Source organism: Telopea speciosissima, chromosome 11 (assembly GCF_018873765.1).
Source record: "Telopea speciosissima isolate NSW1024214 ecotype Mountain lineage chromosome 11, Tspe_v1, whole genome shotgun sequence".
Classification (NCBI taxonomy): domain Eukaryota; kingdom Viridiplantae; phylum Streptophyta; class Magnoliopsida; order Proteales; family Proteaceae; genus Telopea; species Telopea speciosissima.
This window is the reverse complement of record NC_057926.1, coordinates 57,011,000-57,023,540: the sequence shown is the minus strand read 5'-3', so window position 1 is coordinate 57,023,540 and position 12,541 is coordinate 57,011,000. Positions and strand designations below refer to the sequence as shown.

The following is a 12,541-nucleotide window of genomic DNA, read 5'->3' as shown; positions in this document are numbered from 1 at the left end:
AATCATCCACAGCCTACAACTGAAGTTAATTTGTTTGATGTATATTTTAAAACTTTATGTATATATACAGATAAGAACTCACTGTTCTGAGCAATCCAATAATAAGGGGGAGAAGACGATCATGAAAGTTGGCAGTTTCCTCTTCATCCAGCTTAACCTGCTCACAAATAATATCCAGACATTAAATTGATAATTCCCATTTTATCTCAGAATCATGTAAATGTGCACCATGTCCAATTTAACGATCATGACACAGAAAATGCATACAAACAAAAGCACATAGACAGACAGACAGCCTTCAATACATGCATAAAATGCATACTATACACATAATACTAAAATAGTAAAATTTAAGTTCATGCAGTTATCTGATATTAACAGTTTCCACAGAATTACATCCAGAAATCAACCTGGTCATTAGCATACTTTTCCTGATGCCAATCTTGACAGAAGAACACCAGACCATGTCCAACCTTCTTCTAAAGAGACTAATCGAAACCATCTTTCAAGTGCTAAAGGAGTAGATATGGAAAACCAGGCCTAATACCTCAAACAATTACCAAGAACAGACCAAGAAGAAATTGAACCAACACACCCCAACTCGAATATATGGCATTAAAAACCAGAACCAAAAGGAAGAGGGGGCAAAGAAAAAATCCTACAAGAATTTATCATAACCAAACCAAGTTTCTGAGAACAGCAATGACAACTACCGCAAAGGGCGTACCCAGTGCACAAGGCTCCCACCACTGCTGGGTCTGGGAAGGGTCATAATGTACGCAGCCTTACCCCTGCTTTCGCAGAGAGGCTGTTTCCAGACTCAAACCCGTGACCTCTTGGTCACAATGGAGCAACCTTACCGTTGCACCAAGGCCCACCCTCAAAGACAACTATCGCAAACAAATGATAAAAAATGTCATATAATGGACCACTACAGTTTCATACTTTTATTGAACCAATTTGAAAAACGCATACACATAGGATATGTACAGAAAACTTTTTTTCTATTGTAATGTAGTTCTAGATTGGTATGAGACCAACTAGAAGCCAATAACCAAGATCTGCTATGAACACTAAATCGGCTAGGCTAGAATAGGTGTTTTTTATCAAACTAGGGTGAGGGTTTGAAGGTAGGGATAGGTCAAGTTGATGTAGGGAGTCTATCAGTGAAGGTCTTGTTAAGTTTTAATGGTTGGAAGTGAGCTGGAATGGAATTGCAGCAATTTAGGGTTAGGGTTTTGACTTTTTGAAAAGGGAATAATGGGGGAATATAGGGTTTAGGATGTGAAATTAGGGCAGGGGTGGGGATCGAGTTCTCCTAAGGGTGAGAGGGAAATTCGATCCAAATATGGTGCTATTTTGATGGCTGATTTGGTCTGGGCAGAATCTGGGTTATGGGAATGATGCTCAGAGATGGAGGGGATGTTAGGGTTTGGTGGTTTAGAGGATTAGAAGAAGAGAGGTTAGGGTTGGGATGAATCAAACTTACTGTTGTTGCAGATTTCCCTTGGCAGCAGCTTGTTTGATTGAAAAACTTGAATAAAAATTGAATCTTTAACTAGAACTTGAAGGAGATCTTTAAAAGAACCACCCGGGCTTCGCACCGCAAAGTGTCGATTGGATCAAACACCAATCCCACCAACGAACCACCCGGGCTTCCCACCGCAAAGTGTCAATCGGATCGAACACAGATCCCACCACCCTTGATCAAACACAAGACAAAAATCTTCAATGGAGAAGAAGAGCAGCAAAAGCTTTTCCTTAATATCAAAATTCGTGTTCAATACTTCCCCCCCCCCCCCCTTTACAACCTTATATAAAAGACTCAAAAATAGATTCCTACACTAAAAAAGAAAGGCCTAACCCAATCCTTAACCTATTAGGTAACCTAAACTGACTAGGAAACTGAAATACTGAAACAAATCGACTCAAAAACATGGCTGGACTCATAGAGTCCTAATCCAACCCAACTTAAGTAGTTACATAACCACTTGAGTTGTCACATGACCACTTAACCAAATCACATGATCACTAAAGTGATCACATGACCACTAATTACATAAAAATAAAACTACGTAAGGTATCCCGTATGCAACCTAATCACCCATATTTTAGGCCCATAAAAGTGGCCTATTACATAGAAAACCATGAGATCAAAGGCCCAACATGTATATAACCCAACCCTAGACTTATTCGTAAGCAAACAAGCCCTATTTGGTGATGAAACTGCATCATGATGTCTTGATGAGAAAGTATTTATTGGTGGCATATTCTAGTGGGGCTTCCTTGCAGGTCAGCATCTCCAGGTTCATCCTCCTTACAATTACATAAAAATGAATGTGGATGGGAGCTCTTCGAGGAATCCTGGCAAGCTGAACTCGTTCGTTAGCTTTCTGTAGTGCTATTGGCAAGATAGACTCAACCAGCAGAACTTAAGGAAAGATTGTATTACGGACCTTACGGTATTACCATAAAAAAATATATAAGAGAAATGTACATTTCTTGTGCAGCCAAGGCTCCAAAGAAAAAAGAAAAGGTAAAGAACAAGTACAAGAAAAAGAAAGGGGAAAAAAGGAGAAGATATAAGAGCCTCCTTTGAGTAAGTGAGAAACCCAACATCATAGCTACCCATTCCAACGAAAAATACAACCCCACAATTCTTAAAATTTGTCAAAAAAACCAACAACCAACTGTACCCAATGCTGCTAGCCTGCTACTTCCCTGCAATAGCTCACCAGCACCTCAAAATGATGAAAAGGCAAAAGAACGGAGACAAGAAGACAATGCCTACAAGGAAAAAGAAAGAAAAAGGAGTACTAATAGCAGGAGAGATCCATCTGAGAATCCACCACCACATTCCACTGCCTTCCCAGTAAAAAAAATTTTCGTGGCACCAAAACTCTTACACGGCCAGACTAAGCAGATTAGCTCCTGGCCACACTCAAAGTGATTTTAAAAGTGGAGCAATTCTTAGAAGAAATATAGCTATTCTTAAAGGCTTGAAGTCTTCAAGACAAATTAAGAATTTGATTGTCACAACTGCTTGGAAAAAGTAACCTGTTTTGTGTCCACAATATAAGCAAGCTCCACCAAAATCAGAATCCATTCTTCTATTGAAAAAAAAAAAACCAAATTCATAATGGTTATTCCTCTTCCATTTTTCCCAAGGTCTAGTATTCAAGACAAGCAGAAACCTTGAGCACCAAGGAGCACCTTGTTGTTGCCTACACAATGTCATGACAACTATCCACAGCATCTTTTTTGAGAAGAGGGAGAGGGGGAATAAACAATCTACCTGAAACACTCCCAAGAAATGGAACCAAACCCTACTGGAAAAGGATCAATCAAAGGAAAAGAAAATATGAGGCAAGAAACATCTCCCTGTACATCTCTCTTGAAACACATCCAAAGAGAATTTCCTTGTGTCCAATTTCCCATCCGTTGCCATACACTTAAAAGGGACATGAGATATTCAAATGGCCAAAACAAGAAGTAACCCAAGGATTTGTAGGGTTTTCAAGAGTGAATAACTTCGAGATGGGATTGAAAAAGGATTTACAATAGTGAATAACATTAAGAAAGCATTGAAAAAGGATTTAGAAGAGAAATAAGTACCAGAAGAAGGATCCAAATTCTTTTATCATGCCCCTCTCAAGAAAGAAAAAAAATTTGGAGGCTATCAAGAAGAGCTTGAACACTAGGGCGCTCAAACACTAAAAACTCTGCTTCTGCTAAAACCTAAAAATTCCAACTAGCGCCCCATCAAATACCAACCTTCCAATGAAAGTCTGTATTTGGATTTAACAACAATATGCCGACGACCTAGTCACTACTTTGGAACCACCCCATTTAGGCAGCAAGGAGATATTCCTAACCTCAAGATTACCAATTTCCAACCCACCTTTTTTAGGGGGCAAATCCACAGTATCCTAACCAATCAACCAGCTCCCAAAGGAAATAATGAATGATCCTCACTGTTTTCTTCAAAATCCTAAAAACAAACAAATAAAAGGTTGACTGGTGAAGGAAGATTCCATCAAGTGTTTCTCCTCCCACAAGATGCATCTAATTTTCTTGGAGTATTTCTCAATCAGGGGGGTCCAAAAGAACATAGACCAAGGTTTATCACCTAAAGAAAGATAAGAACTTTGCCAACCTAAGGGAAGACAACCTAGAACGGACGCATAATGTTCAAGCTCTTCATTAGACAAAGTAATCCTTGTAGCCATGGATTTTTCAAGATTAAACCTAGACCTAAAGATCTTTTACAAACATTGAACTGTGAAACCCCTCCCAGGTTTCCAACCATCTCATCAGCCAGAATAGAGAACAAAACTGAGTCAGCAACATACTGGAGAGTTAAATCTCCAATCTCCAGACCCACTCTTAGGCCTTAGCCCACTAGTAATCAACTCCAACCACCCCCAGCAAACCGGCTATAAGTGAAAAAAGAAAAGAGGAAAGAAGGCCACCCTACCTCGCATCAAATCCACAAAAATTTCTTAGTACAGACATTCAGAAGAATACAGTAACGAATATTAACATGGCATCCTCTGATGCAGAAGCCAAGCTGTTTGGCAAGAAATATATCACAGGCACACATAAGAAAAGGGCTGGTTCACTTAGTAAATTGGTGAACCAACTCAATGGGCCATAGGGCCAGCCCAATAGGACTGGGAGTTGCTGGGTCTCCCAAACCCAGATCGTGGGTGCATTACTGTCAATTAAAATTGACAAATTTTGGACTCAAGTGCTGGCCGAATCTTGGTAGGGACCACATGACAGCCATTGACTAGAAGGATATCAAGTGGGGTCCACATGAAGAAGAATCCAGCTGCAGCATATTTAGTTTCTACTTTAATGAACCCTAGTTACTAATTTGTTAGTTTCTATTTTCAAGTTAAGTTTTTAATTTCTTTGTAACTTGAGAAGCAAGTATAAGCCCTCTATTTATTGTAAAGGCTTTTAGAAGCCTCCCCACGATTTGAATAGTTGAATGAGTATTGCTTTGAAGCATTGAAGATTCTCTTGTCCATTGTGAGTGACATGAAGGGCTGTAGGAGCCTGGCTATGAGAGCCGAATCCCCTATCCCTTTCTCCTTTCTTCTCTATTTTATCTTCCTTGCAATCGTAGCCTGTTGTGCTGCTGTTTCTCTGTGAACAAAACTAGTGTTGAGAGGACCATTCGAATGCTGTAAACATCCCCAACTCTCCAAGACTGCTGCTACTGCTACTTCCATTCAAATGAGGCTGTTGCTGCTCCTGCGAGTTGTTTTGCTGCAGCAACATCTGAGTTTAATATCTTCACAACCCTTCATCAAAAGCTGCTGGGTTTTGGAGCATAGAACCACACCACCAACCACTCCACTCGATCCCAGTTCTAGCCCATTCTGCTGGCTGGTTGTTTCATAGCCTTAACCTTCTATTTTCATTCCCATCTCATAAGTCATAACTCCACTTCTGTCCATCGAAACCACATCAAACTTGCAGCAGGGCTTCATCTCATCAAGCCCTACACTCTATCCTACTTGGAACCCAAGTGCAGTGCTGGTTTGCAAGCTATCTCAAAACCTTCAAATTTGGGATTGTCTTCACATCTCAACTTCTAGCCATCAGAATTGGCAAAAATTTGGAGTGCAGCTTCTCTTCAACATCATCTCCATTCGATCTGAATTTGGAGACATTCTACAGGCTGGTTTGGTTTGAAAACCCTAACCTTCTAATTCTGCCCTAGTTGATATTTTGATTTTTTGTGGGTTATTTAGGACTATGTAATCTAGTCTTACATTATCCTCTCATCCAAGTTCCACCGCAATCAAAACCTTCTTTAGCCAAAACATAGTTCAAAAAATTACAAGACACATTGTTATACATACTTCAATCATAATAATATCAAATCCCATAAGGTTGGCAATCTGATTGGTTCCATATCAAACTTGACTCAATTCACAGACCACTGATAGCCATAAGGAAACCTAGTCACCAATAGGACTTTTAACTTGAGATTCTTTTGTAATGTTGATCCATTAGAGGAAATCTAGGCAATCACTAATTTAATTAACTCTCTCTCCATCAAGGCATCTTGCCCATTTAAGTTGATTCGGAGAATTACAACCCCCCCCCTCAGGAATAAAGCAAAACGCAATGGCATGGAAAGTAAGCCACAAGAAGGAAAACCCATGTCTCTTTTTTTTTTTTTTTTGGATGAATAAATAATTAATTACCAAAGAGGGGAAAAGAACAGGGGGCCCCAAAAAAACAGGGAAGAAAAGAAAGACAATTTACAACGAAAAAAGCAAAGCCCAAACCTCAAGAGGAGAGGGGCGACAAGGATGTGGAAAGACCCCAAGATACAACAATATGCTTTTGTTCCCTGAGGTGTCCCCGGCAAGACGAAGAGATTGAGGCTAACTTGCTTTTGATGTCAAAGATGATGGAGTCCCAAATGAGCTGAAGAGATCTTGGTCTACACAACCATTTTCTGATGGTGCATTCCATCTAAATCTGATTGATGGAACCAGCAAAGGCAAGCTTCCCCACAATATCACAATTGGTTGAGCCACAAATGTCATATCCATCCAGATCCATTCTCTCTAAAAAGGAAGAATGCGTCTATTCCTTGGCCAGCATTTTGTTAGCACCCCTTTCTAAATGGAAGAGGAGAAATGGCAAGCAAAGAAGAGGTGGTCAAGCCTTTAGGAGGCATTCCTGCATAGGCAGCAAGACGGGGAAACGGCAATCTGACAATGAATGAGGAATGACTGCGTTGTCATTCCATATTCATTGTAGGACCCCGCTCGGTTTACTCCCCTGGTATTCCAAAATATTCCAAGGTCTACTCCATTATTTCCCATGGTGCTGTGTCCTCCTCTCTTCCCCTCTCCCGAGTTTCTCCCCGGTCTGGGCCTCCCTCCCTCCTCTTAACCCCCCCTCAAGCCTCTACCCCTGATAAGACCATTTGGCTCCCCTCCCACAATGGCCTGTTCAGTTCTAAATCCGCTTCAAACTTTGTTAGACACAGTGGTCTCAGTTTCAGTGTCTATAGTCTTTAACCAATGCCTTCCCATCCAAGCTTTCCTCTTTCACCGCTACCTTTCTGCCCACCCCCCTCCTGTATCCTTTGATGGAATGGTATTGAGGACATCGACCAACTTTTTCTTCTCTTGCCCTTTTGCCTGCTTAGTTTGGAAAAAAGCCTTAAGACTCCTTTTGGCTCCGCATTAGGAGACCTCTTCCCTTTTCTAGGGAGTGGCTTTGGATGGATATGACGTTCTCCGGAAGTACTATCTGTGATATGGTTGGCAAGTTAGTGTTCGGTGCTACTATATCTCATATTTGGATGGAGCAGTGATGCAGATCCAAGGGCCTACATCAGCAAGAATAAGAAGAATAGCAGCCCCAGGAGTAGGGCCAGGTGGTTGGAGCCTTGGCTTATTAGTTTTCGTACTTGGTTTATTTTTCTTTACTTAGCCTATTTTGAAAACTTACATTGAACCGGTTCAAACCATGGTCCAATTTAAGTGATTTTATTCTTTTATAGCCTAGGGAATATTCTTTTATTTTAAGTTGTTTTTTTAGTCCCCACACCCCTCCATGATTTCTAAAGAGGGTGTGATTTGTATTAGGAATCAGCCTAGTGATCAAACTCCTAGGCTGAATATGAATTAAGCCATTGGCCATATTATAAATAAAACAAATCGTGGGAGGCTCCCCCACAATTCAGAATTCAAAAATCAATCTCTTGCTTGCTGCCTTGCTCTATTGAGTGTTGCCTTGTGAGTCATATCAAGGTGAAGGGACTGTTGGATAGGGATGTAAATGGATATCCCAAAATTTGAATCCGATCTGCATCCCTATCTGTTTAGGGACATCCATATTCGTTTAGAGATATCCAGAAAAAAATCCGAATACTTCGATACAAATCCGAATACACAATAATAAAAAATTAAGTAAACAATGATCTTAAGGGTTTTTGAAGATTCAACATGTTCTAGAATATGAGGAAAAGAGAATCATGATCTAAGAGATATGGATTGAGAGTGAATTGTATCCGCTAGGGGGAGGAAGGTCCAAGTTACACAAGGCAGAGATGTAAACGGATGGTCGAAAATCCGAATTTGATCCATATCTGAATCCATCCAAATCCGTTTAGAGGTATCCGTATTCAGACAGGGAATATCAGGATCCGATCAAATCCGATCCGTATCCGAGCCGAATCCCATCCGTTTACATCCCTACTGGTGGATCTCCAGTTGACTCCTAACATCTTGTAGATCGGGAGCACCTGCTTCTTGTCTTCAGGCTGCTGCCATTGAAGACTTGCAACTCCAAGTAAGTGGTTAATAATATTAGCCATCCCCCGTCTTCTTCTAATCCTTTAAACCCAGCCCCATCATCCCCATTGTCATCCACCATTAAAACCCATCGATCCATCAAACCCTAGACCTTATACATTCTGTCCAGCACAATTCCACCATCAAATTTCATCCCAATTTTAACTACAGTATCCTCACATCATCCCCTCCACTCGATCCTAACCTCAGGCTCATTCCATCATCTAAACCCTAATTCCCCTCAACTACCATTAAAACTCAAAACCCTAAATTACAGTTCAACCACATCCAGCCACCACCAGACCTCCATACCTTGGTCTAGTGACCCTCTCTACCCCTAGAGAACTCAGCCTGAAGCCCTTGCCCTAATTCCACCTCTAAACCCTAGATTCCATCACCTTCATCTTTTCAAAAACCCAAAACCCTAACCCTAGTTGCTGCCCAAATACATCTAACCTACTTCTACCCATTCAAACCCATAAAACCTAGTTTATTAGACTCCCCTACACCTGCCTAGCATTACCATATAAGATACATCCCCATTACCCTAACCTTAACCCTAAAATTGATCTAAAACCTTAATTATGCCTCCATCAAACCAGCAGTTTAACAGGTCCTGGTTGTCTGGCTCCTGGTAGGTCTCCTACCAATCTAGGACTTCATTAAGCGGAAGCTTTGAAGATGGACTTCCAACTCCCGTTCCCTTGACACGATTCGGAAGGCCATCTTTTCTTATGTTAGCTCTAAGATTCACTTGTCACCACATAGATATATTGTAGACTCCCCCCCTGTATTCTTTATTATTTGCTCATTGATTTTAATAAAGGTTTAGGGGCCAACCCAGGTCCCAGGTAATATTAGGGTTAAAAAAAAAATAATAAATAAATATTGTAGACTCCCCAAGGAATAGGCATATTGTTGTTACTTGGAGCTTACCTGTTTTTTCTTCTTCCTTCCAACCCTTCCGAGGGTCTACTTTTGTATAGTTTCCCCCCCCCCTTTTTTTTTCCCCCTGCTCTTCCTTTTGGTAAAGAATTATTTATTCACCCAAAAAAAGGAATGATTGCGTTGGAAAGCAATTGGAGAAAGCCCGCCAAGCTGTAAAATTGTGCCGAGGAATCATGGAACAAGAACTCGCCGAGATCTCAGTAATATCTCGGTATTTTGAAATACGGAGACGAGATGATAGACAAGATAGGAATTGTCTCAACCGCGACCACTGAGATCTCGAACCCACCGAGACCTCGGTCATCTCAGTGGGAAACTTTGGTATACAGACAATTATTTAGGTGGTCTTGGTCATCTCGGTGGGAAACCTTGGTATACAGACAGACACTTATTTATGCCAGAAACCAAGACAAACACTTATTTATGCCTAAATTATCATTTAAGTAAATGTTTTTCATTTACTTAAGATATTATTCATAAATAAGTGAATACCCCCTATTTGAATCCAATAAAAATAGTTAAAAAATAAAATCCCAAAGGATAAAAGGTTAAACCCCCAGTTCAAGAACAAATACTAGATTTTCGACTGTAGGTGCAATGTTCAAATTTTAAATGCTGAGGGTTTTCTCAAATCTAAAAATTCCATAAATTTTAATATGATAAAACATTGTTAAAAACCAAAAGTGCGGTAAAATATTCATTTGCTTTGATATGTAAAAAAATATTTTCATTTAGAGCAATTTTGACAGCATTCGCACACACCAAATAAGGTTTGACCGGAACATAACTCCTTCAATATAAATTAAATTTAACCAATCTTGGATTTGTTGGAAAGCTTTCAAAATCACTCTGAATGAAAATATTATTTTACATATCAAAGCAAATGAATATTTTACCAAACTTTTGGTTTTTAGCAATGTTTTATCATGTTAAGATTTATAGAATTTTTAGATTTGAGAAAACCCCCAACATTTAAAAGTTGAAAATTGCACCTACCGCCGAAAATCCAGTTTTTGTTCTTGAACTGGGGGATTGACTTTTTATCCTTTTGGAATTTTATTTTTTAACTATATTTATTGTATTCAAATAGGGGTATTTGCTTATTTATGAATAATATTGATGGTCGCTCTTTTCAGAACCCAGGCCCAACTAATACAGGTAGGGTCTTCAACAACCACAATGGGAATACTCAATTGGTATTCTCAGCTCAGATTGAAGGCTCTTATCAAGGGCCATGAACTCTCTAGTGTCCAAAGCTAGTGGATGGGTGGATTTGGTGGTTGAAGGAATCTCTATAGTGGTGATTGGTTGGGTATTATCTGATGCCAAGGGCCTTGCAAATGAACACAACCTATAAGGGGGGGAGGGAAAAAAAGATCTTAGTGAGCTCATGGTACACAAAGATAGTGGTCGCAGGTTCGAGTTGGGAAACAGCCTCACCGCAAAGTGGGGATAAGGCTACGTACATTATGACGCTCCCCACTCCCCAGACCCCGAAGTGGCGGGGAGCCTCGTGCACTGGGGTCTGGGTACGCCCCTTTTTTTTTTGTGAGCTCAAGGCAATTTCTCTTTTACTTGGAGGATGCGTTTGGCTGATTCTTTGTCTAATAAGCTTGCTAGGGGTGGGGCAGTTAGACCGTCTTTATATTTTGTTATCACCCCATTGATAGATCTGTGACATCTGCCCCCTTTGTAGGATTCTAGGATGTGTACCACTTTTGATGTTGTTGTGCCATAAGAATTGTTTGGTTCTTTTTCTCTACTTAAAATTTAGGGAAAATTACTTGGACACCCCCTGTACTATGGCCATTTTGCTTACGATCACCAACGTTTCAAACAATTACTTAACACCCCCTGAAACCTGACGATGTTAGTTTGCTGTTAGTGGTTGAATGGAAAAGTCCATTTTACCCTTATCACATATTCTATAGAAAAACAGTGAAATTGACAGATTTACCCCCCTTACCCTTCTTCTTCTTCTTCTTCTTCTTCTTCTTCTTCTTCTTCTTCCTGTAACCCAAAAAAAAAAGGGGCAGCCATGGCTGTACGTGAAGATACTACGAGAGATGAGACCTGAACTCTGCGGTTCTCTGATTTTCGATTCACTCTGAACTTAGAATTCTATGCACCCAGAAACACATAAATCCGTTTTCAAAATCGTTTCTTTTAATCTCCTTTTCTCAAACATAATCATCTTCTGGCCAAATCGAGGTGTCTTTCGATCCGTATGAATATGTCAGGCAGAAACCCCACATATACCAACCCAGAACCCTACAAACATCTAGCAGATTACAAGCTAAAACATGGATTGAGTGGTTACAATTCCCTCCAGAAGAGCCCTAATACAAACCCAAATGGAAGAACAACCATGGACAAAAGCCAAACAAAGATACCCAGATGCAGTTTTTGTTCTGGGTATCAAGGGAGACTGTATTTCTGTTGATTTGTTCCTCTGTTTCATGTTGTCAGTTACCCGATTCAAATCACGCCCTCTTACATTTCCCACCGAATGTTTTGGTCTCTCCAGAATCAATTTTTTAATCCGTTCACCTTGCTGACGGAATTTTCCTTTTTTCAAACATCTTCCTCGCAGGAAAATTAATGGCGAGACTGGTAGCTATATAAAGTTATAAACAAGAATAGGCTTGGGAACGTGGGCTTCCTGAAACCACAATTCCTGTGAAACGGCACATTAAATTTGTAGAACCCGTTACCAAAATCTGATATTTTGGAACTCAAATTTGCAGAGAATGGGAGGAGGAATCAAACCCATCAGCCATCTTTGATGTTACACACAGAAATTTCTATCACTTTTTCATAAAACGAACATAAACCCATCAAACGTGTGGAAAGCCTAAACAAAAGGAAAATTAGATTTCACATATATGAGTTCAAAGTTGGAAACAGTCGTCAATACTAAAACTGATAAGGGGAAAAGGAATAAAAGCAGTAGTTGTTTAAGTGAAGAATCACATTAGGATTAGGGTTTTACACTGAAAGCAGAGAAGAGGGAGTCTTCAAACCAAAAGGGTGACAAGTAACGAGGTAAAAGGAAACCTTGTTCTTGAACTTCTTGAGGATCAAAACCTTCCCTTCACTCCAGCGAAGAACAAACAAAACTTGGGCTTTGAGATGTCTTCACGCCCAACCATGGCTGCCGGTTATTTTTCTTCACGGACAGCCATGGCTGCCGGTAAATCTATTGTCGTTTAGGATTATGCTCTTGTTCTCTTTGATTCCGATTCGGACTTTCGGGCTTA

At 40.2% G+C, this 12,541-nt stretch overlaps 1 protein-coding gene across 2 annotated transcripts in view; it reads right to left on the bottom strand.

Annotated features, from left to right (window-relative positions):
* The window catches only part of LOC122646175 (vacuolar protein sorting-associated protein 54, chloroplastic), a 130,514-nt gene that overhangs the window by 102,421 nt on the left and 15,552 nt on the right, over positions 1-12,541 (bottom strand). For both annotated transcript variants that reach the window (XM_043839668.1, XM_043839669.1), the window contains exon 5: positions 83-157. In XM_043839668.1, the coding sequence (XP_043695603.1) occupies positions 83-157 (75 nt within the window). The remainder of the gene's footprint in view (positions 1-82; positions 158-12,541) is intronic.